This window comes from Sciurus carolinensis, chromosome 6, assembly GCF_902686445.1.
Source record: "Sciurus carolinensis chromosome 6, mSciCar1.2, whole genome shotgun sequence".
Lineage (NCBI taxonomy): Eukaryota > Metazoa > Chordata > Mammalia > Rodentia > Sciuridae > Sciurus > Sciurus carolinensis.
Window position 1 is genome coordinate 31,060,679 of NC_062218.1, and position 15,309 is coordinate 31,075,987.

Sequence of the window (15,309 nt, forward strand, 5' to 3'; positions counted from 1 at the left end):
TCTAAAGAATAAACACATTCTAAAAAAGGTATCATTGATATAACTTTTCAAGACATACAAAATAATGTTATACCTGTTTATGAATATAGTTATATTAATGTGTAGAAATATGTACACCTGCATACTTCTGGAAAGGTAGGGAACAGAAAAAGTTGGATAGATAGGTCTTTCACTATAACATATTCTTTTACAAATTTGAAGTTAATATGGAACAATATTAGTATCTGTTAAATCTAGATAATAGAATACACAGGTATCTTGTTAAGTTTCTAAAACTTTTCTACAGGTTTGAAATATTCCATAACTGAAAATCTAAATGCTAAAAACATCACTAAAAAACTATTTGAAGGTTGAAAAAAAAAATCAAAGTCTTCCTTTTTTTCTTCCCTTTTTCCCTACCCTTCCTAATTGATCTCTCCCTTCTCTGCACTCTAATGGACCACTTATAATACCAACTAATATATTTTCTCCATAGGGAAACTCTGTTCATCCTTGATTCTTCAGGACCTAGAAGGATGCCCAATAGTTTGGCAGATGCCCAAAATGGCTTGGTGAATAATTAGTTAAAGATGATATTTCAAACAAATTAACAAACTCCCTAGATGCTGGTGGCCTCGAATGATGACAATGTAACAAGTATTTTTTAAGTATATCATAATTTTAAAAATTATTTTCCGATTACAAAAATACCTCTTGAAAGAAAGGCAAGACTTCAAAGGTAAAGCTTCCTAAAAAAAAAAAAAAATTCATTAAGAAACACTATACAAGCCAAGGTAAATTGAACAAATCTTCACTAAGCTTCAGTGATCTACTTTAGTAAAGTGATCTACATTTGAGTGACTGAATCAGTGCCCTTTTAACTATATAATTCTACCAACTTTCAGTTAGGAAGAAGAGAGACAACTGGGTAAACCCTCCCTGAACACAAACATTTTACAAATGCTAGTCTAATTTCCTGCACAACACACACCTGGCCTATTATGAAGGAAAAAAAGAATGAATTTTCCTAAGGCACAAAATAACTGGCACACCTGTTGATACTTTGAAATGACAAATTTCTGTAAGATAATACAAAGTTCTTGATAGTGAAATAAAGTAAGCTTACATTTTTCCAGTTGAGATATTAATGTTCACCAATAAACATTTTCCTTTACTCAGAGCTTACTTCATATAATTAAAAATACAAGAAGAGTGACCACATGAAAAATGTTGTTATTTACAGTCTTGTGACTGGCCACATATTTGTAGTTTTCACTACAAGTCTGCAGTAATGCCATACATAGTGAAGGTTGAAAATCAGAGCTCTAACAGTTAATGGCTCTGTACTGGTGGCATTTCAGGTAGTGTTATATTCAATCCTTTCACTTCATATGAGTCTCCTATTTGCAAATATTTATGGAAGTGAATGTACCATAAGCCTCTATTTTCCAAGTTGTGTTCCACGGAATTTTAAATGTTGTCTGCCAAAATAATAATAATAATAATAATAATCCCAAGGTCAAATAAAAAGTCACCCTTTCTTTAGGCTCATGTTTCTCAAATATATTTAACCTGAACCCCTTTCAAAGAACCAGTGGTGGTAACCTCTGCCTAGAGCTTTCAGTAGCTAACATCTGAAAGATCCACAGCTGGTAATAAGGCCCTGGACTAGAACAAAGTTGGTCCTCAGTCTCAGGGAGAAAAGAAGTAAAATTAAAGAATATCACAAACATTCACCACCCTTTTTTTAAGGGGTAGGGTGGAAGCGAAGAGAATGGTAAGATAGAATTCTTGTCCCCAAACATTTACAGTTAAGAAGAAAATAATAAAAAATAAATATTAAGAAAATATAATGAAGAATGCCTAACCCAACATTGGTAGTAGAGAGAGAGACAGGGGCACAGACAGACTCACAGACTAACAAGGTTTCCTGAGAAAGTAACGTGTGAGTCTTACCTCACAACAGGAACTGGATAGAGGATGGAGAAGAGCACTGACCTCAGAGGGAGCTTCAAAGGTCACTGTGAGGTGCAAATCAAATCACCCAGAAATACTATTTTTCACCTACTGGGTTGATAAAGACCCCACAATTTGATAAACAATTTATGAAAAAACAGGTACTCCCACACATTGCTGATGAAAGTAAACTGGTATAATCTTTTAAAACAATTTGGCAATACCTATTAAAATTTCATATGCATATGTCTTTTGACTCAAAAATTCCACTTTCAGGTATTTATCTTAGAGCTTGATTCACACATATATAAACATAAATTTCATTCACTGCAGAATGTATGTGACAGAAGATCAAACCAATCTAAGTGTCAAATAAATTAAGCACATGCACATAATGGAATAACATGCACACATACTATTAAAAGAACAAGAATGTTCTTTATGCCAATCGCCACAAATACTGTTACGCTAAAAAAAAAAAAGTGCACAGTAGTTTAAGTAGTATGTTATCACTGAGTAAAAAGGGATGGGGTAAAGAATAAAGAATGTTTTCACTGCTGATTTGTACACATAAGCTATTTCTACAAGGAAACAGAAAAAACTGATAACGTTAGTTGCAGGGACCAAAACTGAATGACAGATGGCAAAAGGAAGACTTTACTGTATATTATTCTGTATCTTTTACATTTTGAACCATTTTAAAGTACTACTGATCCATAAATAAATTATATCAGCATGACATCTAATGGAAATTAAAACTGTTTGAAATTGCCAAAACATGGAATTTAAGACAAATCATCAGAAATGAAGCTCAAGAGGCTGAGAGACACCCCAGTTCATGAAGGAATCATTGTTGAAACTACAACAGTGTTTCTCAAAGTGTGAGCAGGGAGCCACTTGCAAACCTGGGAGTTGGTTAAAAAATGCAGATCCAGGGAATTAGGACAAAGAATTAGAAATGTTAAGGGTGAGATTCAGAGAAACAAAGTCTGAGAATTCTCCACAAATCAAATCAGAATCTTGTGGGCCAACATTCAGGCACCTGCACTTTAACAATTTCCCTATGTGACAAAAGGTTATGGAACTGCTGAGGAGTTGTAAGCAGAGGAGCTAAGTGACCAGATGTTCACTTTTAGATAGGCCGCTATGGCGCCTGTGTCTGGAAGATTTGAGAGGAGCAAGGTTCAGTTAGAAAGAAGATTCTGGCAGTACTCCATACCGTGTTCTCTAATTTGAAAAATACTCACACTGCACACAATACACCTACCGCATACCACGAGGCAAAAGTATTATCTGCCTAAGAGCTACAACCTAAGCTGCACCATCTTTTTCAGGAAACAAGGTAAACAAAATCCAAGGCACTGACCTCCCACAACAGTAAAGAAGGCAATTAATAGGAATAATTCATATCCAAGAACAGAGGTGCTACTCAATGAAATTGTTTTATCCTTTTATTAATTTTTTTAAAAACCTAAAACTAAAAAGGGGAACTATTAAAGAAAGTTGCCTCTAAAGTTATGAGACTTAGAATGAAGGTGATAAAACTAATTCTTATTTGATATATATTAAAAGACATTAAAATAAAATTGTTTTCTTTGGTCAATTAGGTATGTTTCCAGTATCAAAACTCTTTCCAAATCAGTTTCGATTCATCTAAAGGAATAATCTGTGATCATTATGGACCCTGATAAATAAAAGATACACTTCTACCAACAGCTACATATCTTATAACACAAGTAAACTGTAATAATAGATTCATTAGCTTTTGCAAAGTTATGAAATAAGAGAGGTAAAATCTTTGACTAAAAATCTGCTCAATCAATGGGGAGAAAGCCAAGACTCAGAAATGTAACCAGTATAAAAGAATAATTGAAAGTCAAAACTTTAACCCAGCTAGAAGAATGTAATCCTGTTCTCTACAGGCTTTATCAACTAAAAAGGTATTTCCTCTAATTGCTTAATTTTTTTTTTCTTACTCATCATTTATTTGAAGACTTAAATACCTCCAACAACAGGAAACCCTCTACTTTGTGTTACTGTACAAAGTTAGAAACCCACGAGGCTCCAGGGTATACAAAACACTGGCACTCAGGCCTTATCTGCCATTTGCATTTTAACAAGTATCCCAATTGAGACCTATTTTACATTTAAAAAAAAAAATCACAATAAAAGAGAATGCTTTGATACAAAACCAAGTTACCATGACACATGCTAGAAGAGTATTTGGCCACTTTTTTAAAATTCAATTCACACAATTAATATATCTTAGTACTTTTCACCCCAACAACACAGCAAACACTCATGTTCTTACCAAGTCTATTAACAGAATTCCTTGTCAACCTCACTCAGTCCAGTATTCTTGGCCCGTTTCTGACCTCTGATCTACATCTAATGTTATGGCATTGTTGAATACTAGCCTTAATATAAATGCAAAATAATTTATTATTAGTAAGGAACTAATCCAATAAAATTATAACAAAAAAACTATTCCATGGCCTGATGATTACAAAACTGTATTTTATGATCCATTAGTAATACTTCAAAGCTTTCTTATTCAAAACAGAATTATCTAGCAATAGGCAAATATTTATCAGTGATTTCTTCACTCAGAGAGGGTACACAGGTAGTTTGCTTTTTAAAGACTTACTGATTTCCCTACATAGTTTTTATTAGTGGCAATGTTGTTCAGAAGTCCAAGAGTTCATCCCAATTCAGATGCCACCTATTTTCCTGAAGCCTTAAAATTTTTTTAAAATGCCAGTACCAGAAAGGACCTTGGAGGTTATCTAGTCCAATCCTAACATTTCACATACAGAAAGCTGAAAATACTACACAAAAAGTATCATTTTCATCCAGAAGTTAAAAATAGGAAGTTAACCACACAAGAACCAGAGCCCAGGGGTCTGACCCCCAATCCCACATTGTTTGATTACACCCACTGAGTGTACTATTTTAATTCTTTTTCGTCTGTTTTTTGTTTTAGTGTACTATTTTAAATTGGAATGAGAGGTTTCAACAAAATTGTATTAAAATATTTATGCATTCATGACATTTAACAATTTCTAAAAGGAGAACCTTGCAAAATTAGGACTACAATCCAAAGGACACGCCCCTTTCCCAAAATAGAAACAATGTACTTTCATCTGAAATTACCATTCCCTACCTCACACCAATTTCAATCTCTAACACAAACTCAACTGCCCTATCCTCCAGTTCATTATTGACTTATTTTTTAAAGGCTCCAAAATGTTTTCTATAAACTGCTACCTTCAAATATTTAGAAAATAAATCTGCCCCTAAATTTCCATCAGGTAAATGCAGGAGCCCTCTTCGATTAACCCATTAAAGAAGCTTTAGTACTTAAGCAAAGATTCACAATTGCATTTTGATGTCTACAAACTGACTACATTGAAGAGTACAAAGAAAACCAGGTGTTCAGAACAGGCGGCCTACTACAGTATTAAACTCGTAATGATCAGATGGAGTTCCAAATCCTTTGGTGCACAGATTTCAAAAAGATTTTTCTAGACATATTGATCTTGGCAGTATGAGTAACTCTCTTAATTCCTAAAGCTGGTGAATAGGGACCTGGTATCAAAAATTTTCAAGTTTGTGTATGTGGGGGGGTCTAATTTAGTGTTCTACCCCTTATATTTATATATTTCGTAAAGATATCAATATACTAAATATAGTCTACTGTGGAGGAATGACGACATTACAGACATGGGTTTTTCATTTCATGTTACCCGAGGCTCCTTTTACTTTCTAATCTTTCCACTTAAAAACATATATTCAAGTCTAATTCCTCCCTTGCTTTCCAACACCAGACATCCCTGCTTTGAAAACAAAGCGCTAAGATCCCTGTCTGACAGCCACATTCCAGCATGTTAAAAGCTCGCCCAGAAAGACTTTCCGGAGTGTCCCAGGCCCCGCGATCCTGCAGAGTAAAAGGGGGTGTGTCCGCGGTAATTTCGCCCTCTTTTCCGCAGCCCGCAAGGGCGCTCCTAGGCCCTATTTCTCGAGGCGGCCTCCGGAGCTGTTCCCAGGGCACCCAGATCTTAGGACACCTACCCACCTTTCTTGGAGCTGGAGTTGCTTTACCCAACAAGGGGATGACGGCAGTGGTGGCGAGGGCACAAGTGAACCCCCAAGACCCTCCTACGGGGCCATTCAGTACCCCTTCTTCCCCAACTAAGGGCAGCCTCGCCCCGCTGCCTGGAGGTCTCTGCCTTCACACCGACCCTGTCCCCTCGCCCTTTCCATCCAAACCCACGCGCGCGCGCGCGAGGGAAGTCCACGGGCGAAGCCAGAAGGAGAAAGGACAGCGAGAGGCAAGCGGGGCGCCAAGGGTGCCCTGGAAAGAAGAGTCTTCCCAAGAGGTCTTGCCCGAGGGGACGCAGCCACCCCCCAAAGCCCCGGCCCTTCTAGGCAGCGACTTGGGGCTGGGCCGAGACAAAACGGCGGGGGCCACGGCAACCCACCAGCTGCTTCAGGTCCTCCTCCGAGAGCTCCGCGTAGCGGTACCGCTGCTGCTCGAACTCGTACCGGGTGGTTTTGGCCACCACCACCACCCTCGAGGGGCGGAAGCCGCCTTCCGGGCGGCTGCCACAGCCCGCCAGCTCGCGCGGCTGTCCCTGCCCCAGGTGCCGCCGGCCGCCGTCACCGCCGAGCCGGGGCCGCGCGGCAGGGCCTCCTGCGCCTGACCCCCGCAGCGCCGCCCGGCCGCCCGCCACGCGACGACAGCTGCCCAGCAGGAAGCCCCGGTAGCAAGTCATCGTCCGCCCGGCCGCGGCTGCAGGCTCGGGCTCCTGCTGCGCACCCCGCCTCCAGGAGAGCGCGCCGACCGCGCAGCCCGGGCCTTTAACTTCGCGCCGGGCCGGCAGAGGTTAAGTGCAGGGACGTGCGTGGCCCGCGCCGCGAGGGGGACGTGCCCAGACGTTGCCGCGGGCGGGGAAAGCGGGGCGACCGGGAGGAGGGCGAGTCCACGCCAGGGACAGGTGGGCGGGGAAGCGCGGGCGGCCTCGGGATGGTGGGTTTTGTTTGTTTATCCGTTTCCATTGACGCCTGCGCAGTGGCCTCTCCTCCCGCGGCCCTGCCTCCCGCCCCACCTCCTTTCCTGCGGTCGCCCTTCGCCCACCCAGGCTTACTCCGTCAGCCAATCAGAGCCCGCTGCGCCGTCAGCGCCCGAGGGGCTGCGAAGATTGGCTGGGGCCCGGGAAAGGGCTGGAATTCTATTTGGCTATCGAGCTGCCTCGAGAAATCCTGCTGGAACCGGTCTGAGGCGGCGCGGGGGCTGGGGGCGGGGGTTTTGAGCACCTGGCGGGAAAGCAAGTTCCCGTCGCTTTTGCCTCTGTGGTTCTTTCATTGTTGCCTATAAAAGTAGATCACATGCCCTGTGTGCATTTAATCATTGCTTGTTGGATAGCTGAGGTATCTCTCCATTGCTGAGCGAGGGGTCGAGGACAGCCGTCCAGGGCCGGCTGCGCAATTTGCGGGCTCCAGTGTAAAACGAAGATGCAGAGTTTAGTTCTGAAGGCATTGCGGTTGTCAGGAGGAGTTAAGAGCACCAAGCCAGGCTTGGAGTCACAAGAGTGGGGCCCTCGGCCCGCCCTGCTGGCCACCAGAGCCGTCAGCCAGAGGAGAGAAAAGTCTCAGAGCAAGTTGGAGGATAATGGGTAGAGGCGTCAGGCTGATTGGAGCACGTCTAGCTGAGGAGAGAGGGATGAAAAACTAGCTAGGACAAGAACGAAGGGTTGCGAGTTAGTGATTTGTACTTTATCCTCTAGGCTTTGAAAGCTTTTAACCGGAAAAGAGTTGAAAGCAATGTTTGACTATTGACAATGATGACTATCGATCTGGCTTTGGAATGTTGGGCAGACAGGGATGCCAGAGGAGAACAGCAGACTGTCAGAGGCTGTTAGAATAGTTACAGGGGAAAAGATAGGAACCTGGGCTATGGTAAGAGTAATGGGAATAGAAAGAAAAGGTCGTATTCTAGGGAAAGAATCAAGTGTGATTCGTGGCTCAGTGGCACCGTAGTGTTTATTTCCTTCTGCTCAGTAGATATCTCTTCTTGCTTTGACACCCTCTTTCTCCACTTTGTAGTCCTGGAAGTATCCAGTAAGTAGCTTTTTGGACTTTGGGCAGGTTATACTCCCTCTTGCTGGGCCTCAGATTCCTCCTCTGTAAAATGAGATTAAAGTGGTGATTACAAGGTTCTACCAGGCTCACATTGACCCAGGGAATCTTGTGTTTCTGAGCTAGCCACCAGGACTGGCATTCATTCTGTTTTTTCAGGGCCTTCTGTGTGCCAGGTAGCATATTAGACTGGGAACATAAACAATTTAGTCTGATAGGTGTTCACTTTTAAAATTTTTGTCACTGACTCTTTCCCATTTGGACTTTAACAACCTTAAAGTAACTTCTTAACTTCTGTGGCAGGTAACTTACCTGAAACTTGGATATCCTTCTTATTCTCACTACTCTAACACTTAATAATTCATTAGCTATTAGGAAGAGAGAAGTCACAGATGACACTGAATTTTGAAGCCTGGGTGAATGTTAATTGATCCATTTGACAAAAAAATTAAGAACCTGTTTAAGATCAAAGCTATGAGTTTTCTTGTGCATATGTGAAATTTCAGACCTCTTTTCTTCCCACTTCACAAAGACACATTTTTGGTGCTCTTCCATTTCAAGCTACAAGTATAATATACATTGAGATATTCTCATGATATCCCTTTGTCCATTAAGTTGGATCCCTTCTCCTTCCACCTCCTTGAAAACTTTGCTGTGGTAAGTTATCCTCTCCCCATGTATCTTGATTTCTCCCTCCCTACTGGATTTTCCTCTTCAGTATTTAAACATGTTTATGTCTATTACAACATTAAAATTTTACAGAAAGAAGCTTGCAAGCCCTGGTTTTTACATGTTTCCTATGTTCCTGTTGCAGCCAAGATTTTTGGAAGAGTATCTGTTCATCATTGACTCATCCCTGCCTGTCACTCAGCTCCCAACCAGTTAGCTAGATTCCCACCACTTCATTAACTACTGGCATTTCCAAGGTTACCAAATGATGTGACTGAAACTCAAGACATTTTCCAGTCCTTAAATTACTTGATCTTGCTACAGCATTTGAAATGGCTACCAGTTTTCCTGTAGTCTTTTATTATGCCTCCCAGTATATCAGTCCCTAATGGTGTTTCTTCCATCTGGCTCCCTGTTTTGAATCCTTCCTAAACCCATCTCCAAGATTTAGCTCCTGTCCATTTTGTGTGTGTGTGTGTGTGTGTTGCTGGGGATTGAACCCAGGTCCTTGTGCATGCAAGGCAAGCACTCTACCAACTGAGCTATATCCCCAGCCCTATCTTCTATCCTTGTCTCTGCTCTCCCTCTTTCTCTTATTCCCTCATTATCCCCCTCCACTCCTGAGTGAGCTCATCCAGTGTTGTGCAATGAAAAGAGCTTGGGCCTTGAAAGACCTTGGTTCAAATCCTAACTTTAGCCTTTATTAGCTTTGTGAACTTTGAACTGGTTGCTTAATCTTTCTGGGCCTTCTCCAATTATAAAACATAATAGCTACCTCAGAAATTTGTAGATACATACAGAAATGCCTAGCCCTGTGTCCATTACAAAGTAAACATTGGCAAATATTAACCCCTTTTCTCTTTCCTGACTTCAGCTACTCAAACAGCTTTAGCCCATATCTTTTACATATACAACACATACCAATAGAGATCAAATTATACTTGGGTCAGGCATCTACTAGGTGCTAGAGATTAAGTGATAAAGAGTCCTTGCCTTTGAGTATCCTGAAGCCTATAGTGCTTTAGGAATTTAGAGGAATGGGTCTTAATTCAGCCTAAGAATTAAAGAAGGTTTTCTGGAAATGCCATGGGCTAAACATTTAAATGGGTGAAGTATTGGTATCAAGAATGAGAAAGGAATTTTGCAAAAAGACAAGAGCATCAAGTAATGAAATAGCATTTCTGTTTTTTGTGTTGATATATACAGAGTAATCCAAAGAAAATGGTAGAATTAATTAAACATTGAAATATTTGAGGTATTTATAAAATATTGCTTCATCTCACACAAGTGTGGGAAGAAGAACATTCCCATCAGGAAGATAAAGACTTCTGTTCTCTGCTTCACTTTAACAGTTACAGTGCAATCACAATAATCCTACATAACTAAGGTCTTACAAGACAAAAGAGAATCAATACTTTAACAATCTTCTTCAAATGTCTCCCTGTTTATATTGTGCTTCCAGTGAGACTTTTCCACTGTGTGCTACATCAGAATCACTCTTCTGAAGACGGGAAGGGAGACAGGATAGAAGACTAGAAAGAGTCTAAATACCCGTTTTCCATTATTTCTGTCCTTCCCTTTGAAGACTCATTTCCTTTTCTCCACCTTTTCTTTCTTCCTTTCTCACATTAACTTTGCTTCTCTCTTCATTTTCTGAGCCACTATTTAATTTTTAGGTAAAGGATTTTATGCAGTAAGTGATTTCTATAGTCATTGGAAGAATGAACAGACCTCTCTGAGTAGCTTATACTAAGTTACAGTTACTCAGTCCTTGGTGAAGAGCAAAACTTTGAACAATTAACATATTAACCAAATCATAGTCTTTAAAAGAGTTAATTCCACTTTCATATGCTAAAATTTCAGACATTATCTAAGGTTAAATTTAATATTGATTAGATAGATATATAGAGAGATAGATTGCTTTTATTACTATAAAAGGTAAAAAAGTAGTGTAACTTTCCTTTTCACATGAATACTTCTAAATGAATATTGTTCATCAGTGTAGAATTTTGTGAAGTTATACCCTTATTCCAATTACATTGTCATCATTCAAAACAGTTTCAGAAATCATTTTGTAATTGTGAATCTTTATCCTCTAATAGTGGAATTGTTTAGGGATCCTAATCAAAAGTAATTTTAAAACCCTAGAGTAATCAAGCTGTATAGAAAATGAAATATGGCTATAAGTACTGAGACTAATTTTCTTCTATGATGCATAAAATGTCTCTGAAACAAATCTCAAAATAAAAACATCAAAATTGTGTTGTGCAATTGTTGAAATTTCTGTAGCCTACCATAATAATGGAATTTAAGAAAAAGACTACATGTGATACATTCATTTTTAAAAGGTCTCAATACAACCACACCTACTAGAATATTAACGACAATTTAATTACATAAATAAAGCAAAGAACAAGGTAAGATTTTTGTCTTTTTGTATACTTACTTTTTTGATACATAGATAATGTATTACACTTTGTTCATTCATTCAGTAACTATTGTGTGCTGACCATGAGTCAAGCATATACAAGATGCAATGGATAGAAGTTCAAGTACAGACACTTTCTGCAAAGGAATTCATGCTTGAATATAGAAGCTTATATTGTTAGGAAATCCAAAGACCGAGTAAAAATATACATTTCCCAGAAGATAAACATGATTTAATGAAATGTTATACAATTATAGTATTTTTTTAAAGAAATGAGACTCGTAATTTAGTAAAATATTCATTTTATGGCCAGATAATGTATGTCTGAAAAAATAAATATTTTAGTTAGCTATTTATTGAATCTAACAGTTTACAACTTTAAGTATGATATTCATCAATGTGATGAATAGTCCAAAGTAGCTATTAAATCCTATTCAAAATTAACTCTTTTCAAAGACAATAAATTTTGAACTTCTGAAGTCCATTTATTTCTTATATTCTGTCATTTTCTCTACAATAATCAAAATAGAAAATGTAAAACATATAAGAGAAAAATTTTAATTGCAGCAAATTATATATCAACTTTTCTGTAAAAACTCTTCAAGGAATGAATAGGATCTTCTTATTAGGATGGTTTGATATTTTCAGGAGGATGACCAATTGTTTTATAGATGTTGTCATATTTATGATAGGTAGTACTCATGAACAGGCAACCGACTGTCTGTTGGTCCACCTAGAAGGAGCTGTGATATAAATTTGAAATATTTTATTATACAATGTTATATTTAGGTCAGATTTAATATTGAATGCAACTAAACATGAATATGCTCACTGGTAAGGAAATTTTAAAAAATACGGTGTGAATCTGTTTTATGAGTAACATTTAGAAATGTTGCTAATAATTTCAAATATGACATTTCAGATCGTTAAAACATTCCTTAATTCATAGGCAACAAAGTCCAAAAATTTAGACTTTCTATAACTTCCAAAACATTTTAGCAGTTGTTTGCAATACCTTCTGGAGAAGATATTAAGTGTAAAAGGGGAAATAACGGCAGAGGAAAGGAAGTTCATCTGATTGACATTTGCTTTGCATTATTTCCACTGTTTTGCATTAAGTTAGTTGCATGCCACCCTTTCCTGAGATAGGATATAAATATCAAAAGCAGGTGTTATTGGATGATGGGAGAATTTTGTTATGTAATACCTATTTCAAATTGACATTTTTAATGGGTACTCACACATTTTCTAATAGACTCCATCTTATTTTTTATGAAAGATAATCACATTTATTCATTCATATATTTCAGACTAATAAACCATTTGTTTATTGGATTCGTTGAAAGTAATAAAAGTTTGTATCACTTAGTTCTCTGGCTCACTGAGTCAAGCAGACTATAATCCCGATATGCATGTATCATGTATTTTTCCTTGTATCTTTATGTTTAGTGTTAGGCAAAGGAAGATTTTTTTTTATCCAGTTTTATGTGTATTCTTTGATAAATCGTTATGTGTTTATTAGACAACTTTAAGATTTAAAAATGATTAAAAGTTTTAAAATGCTTTTTACTACAGTATCTTTTTCATTATATTCCTCAGTTCCCTGTAAAAGAAAATTTAGGGCTAAGTGAAACTACTACTGAAAATTCTTGGGTAACATTATTAGAATTAAATGTTATAGTTATACATGCATATAACAAAGTCAAGCTTACTGGTTCTTTGGCAATGTGTTTTCCAAAAAATGATGACCATTACTTTTAAATCCACACATTAGGACAAGCACTGAAACAAAACCTAAAAAATCTATTTACTACTGCCTGTACTTTAACCTTAGTTTATTTGTGGATTCTGGCACAATAGAAGAAATAGAAGGGTTTTTTTTGCCCTAGGCAAAGGAAGACTTGAAGATTGATTATGTACAACCTAGTTATTTTTACAAGCAGCCAAATTTCAAAAGGAGAATAAACAGGATTTTCAGGGTTTCAAGCCAGATTTACCTCTTGGCCCCATTACATGTATTTATAATTCCTCATATTATAGTTAATAAGAGAATGAGAACACATAAAAAGAAATATGAGTAAGTGTTTAGTTTCTAGGTAGCAACATAAATGTTTAAAATTTGAAAATATAGTGGTTTTTTGTTTTTTGTTTTTTGGTACTGGGGATTAAACCCAGAGGTGCTTTGTAACTAAGCTACATCCCAACCCTTTTTTATTTTTTATTTTGAGACAAGCTCTCTATAAGTTACTTACAGTCTTGCCAAGTTGCTGAGGCTGACCTTGAACTTAAAGTCCTTCTGCCTCAGCCTCCTGAGCCACTGGAATTACAGGCATGGGCCACCACACCCAGTGAAAATATAGTTTTTTGATGCAATGCATAGGCAAGTGACATGCATGAGTCACAATGAGGCTGACTTGGTAAAATCTTAATGATGACCACATATAGAGGGCAGGAATTTTCCTGTCCTCCTAAAATCCAAACGGCCAGGGATTGTGCTTAAGATTTCTTTTTAAACTTTTTCTTTTAAACCTCTTTTTAAAACAAGACATGTTATTTACCTGATCCATTTTTAGTGACTTGGATGAAATCGTCCTCATCCTCATCACAGCTTTCACAGTTTAATTGTTGGAGGACTGTTTCTGACTGACTTTCGGATTGATTGACGTCTTTCTGAAGCTTATCAAAGCTTCGAAGGGCAACAAGACGATGGTGTATGGCTGCGTACAGATATCCTGTATCTTTGACACTGGCCTGCATTAGGATCATTAAGTTAAGAATACAAATCATTTACTAATGTTAGCTACGTTTTATAGATTTTTAATCTTTCCCTATTAATAAGGAGGAAATTGTATAGCATAAATTAAGAATAAGGAAGTGCAAACAGTCCTACAAATAAAGGAATAACAAGCCAATTCATTTTGAACCAAGTTGCATTGTAAAGTGAATAATTTTATAATAGGTCCCAATTTATACATTTTAAAATGAGAAAATCAGGGCTGAGGATGTGGCTCAGTTATGGAGCACTTGCCTAGCATGCATAAGGCTCCGAGTTCGATCCCCAACACTGCACAAAAAATAAAAAAGTAAATTGAGAAAGTAAAATACCATCATTTAAGATTTCTATTTGAATTGAAGTCTGTTAAGCCCATTTTTCCTTCACTGTCTTAAGAAAGAAAAAAGATTTTCTTTTCCTTTCAGTCACTTTGCTTAGACATTTCTCCATACCGCATAACTTGGTGGAGAAGCAAAGCTCGTTAAAACAATCTATAATATTTACAGTAAGCACATCAGCAGTTCTTGCTTTTCAATAATTTTCTATGCTACTTTTAAAAAATTTTTAGTTGTACATGGAGACAAATACCTTTATTTTTATTTATTCATTTTTATGTAGTGCTGAGGACCAAACCCAGTGCCTCACACATGCTAGGCAAGTGCTCTACCACTGAGCCACAATCCATACCCCCTTTCTATTTTATTTTTAATGTTTGTCATCAATATTAAAATGATGGTAACAATAACATTGGTATAATATTAACTACTATCATATTCTTTTTAATTCTTATAATATCATCAGCGGGTTCATTGTTTATTCCATTTGTATTAGCAAAAGCAGGTAGCACAGGTGTTCAATATATATTTTCTTCTTCCCCTTACAAATGAGGAAACTGTGGCTCATAAAGGTAAAAGGACTCATCTGAGTTACAGCTACTCAGCAGATTGCTGAAACTTGAATCCCAGGTTTTTGTCATTCAGGTCACATTGGGATTAATGGAATCATTTATAATGCATAATAGAATAGAACTGTTTCATCTACCAAAAGAATTTTTGAAGAATGTACAACTATTTAATAGCATGAAAACACTTATTTATATGGATGAGTGAAATCACAAATGTGTTTTTCATAATTTTAGCTATTAAATTTTCTCAAACTATAAGTCCTTTATCTTTTCCTTTATTTTGCACATGAGTTAGTAAGGGTAAAGAAGTTTAAGTAGCTTGCCTGGAGGCCTTACGGTATAAACAGTATTGCCCATATATTTATATACACATAGTTGGATTTTTCCAAATTTGGAAAACTCATATATACATAATGAGATATCTTGAGAATGGGTTCCAAGTCTAAACATGAGACTTATTAT

General features: G+C 37.6%; 2 protein-coding genes across 6 annotated transcripts in view; both read right to left on the reverse strand.

The window, feature by feature from the left end:
* The window catches only part of Nadk2 (NAD kinase 2, mitochondrial), a 45,702-nt gene extending 38,704 nt beyond the window's left edge, over positions 1-6,998 (reverse strand). Inside the window, exon 1 of one of the 3 annotated variants that reach the window (XM_047555993.1) lies at positions 6,417-6,998. In XM_047555993.1, the coding sequence (XP_047411949.1) occupies positions 6,417-6,710 (294 nt within the window). In that variant the 5' untranslated portion in view covers positions 6,711-6,998. The remainder of the gene's footprint in view (positions 1-6,416) is intronic. The other 2 variants (XM_047555995.1, XM_047555994.1) reach the window with 2 other exon arrangements.
* A 951-nt stretch (positions 6,999-7,949) lies between these two features.
* Positions 7,950-15,309, reverse strand: part of Ranbp3l (RAN binding protein 3 like) — a 54,397-nt gene continuing 47,037 nt past the window's right edge. For 2 of the 3 annotated variants that reach the window (XM_047554687.1, XM_047554689.1), the window contains exons 14-15: positions 13,729-13,921; positions 11,113-11,913 (exon numbers count right to left, since the gene is read on the reverse strand). In XM_047554687.1, the coding sequence (XP_047410643.1) occupies positions 11,870-11,913; positions 13,729-13,921 (237 nt within the window). In that variant the 3' untranslated portion in view covers positions 11,113-11,869. Of the gene's footprint in view, positions 8,119-11,112; positions 11,914-13,728; positions 13,922-15,309 lie in introns of those variants that run through there. The other variant, XM_047554688.1, reaches the window with a different exon arrangement.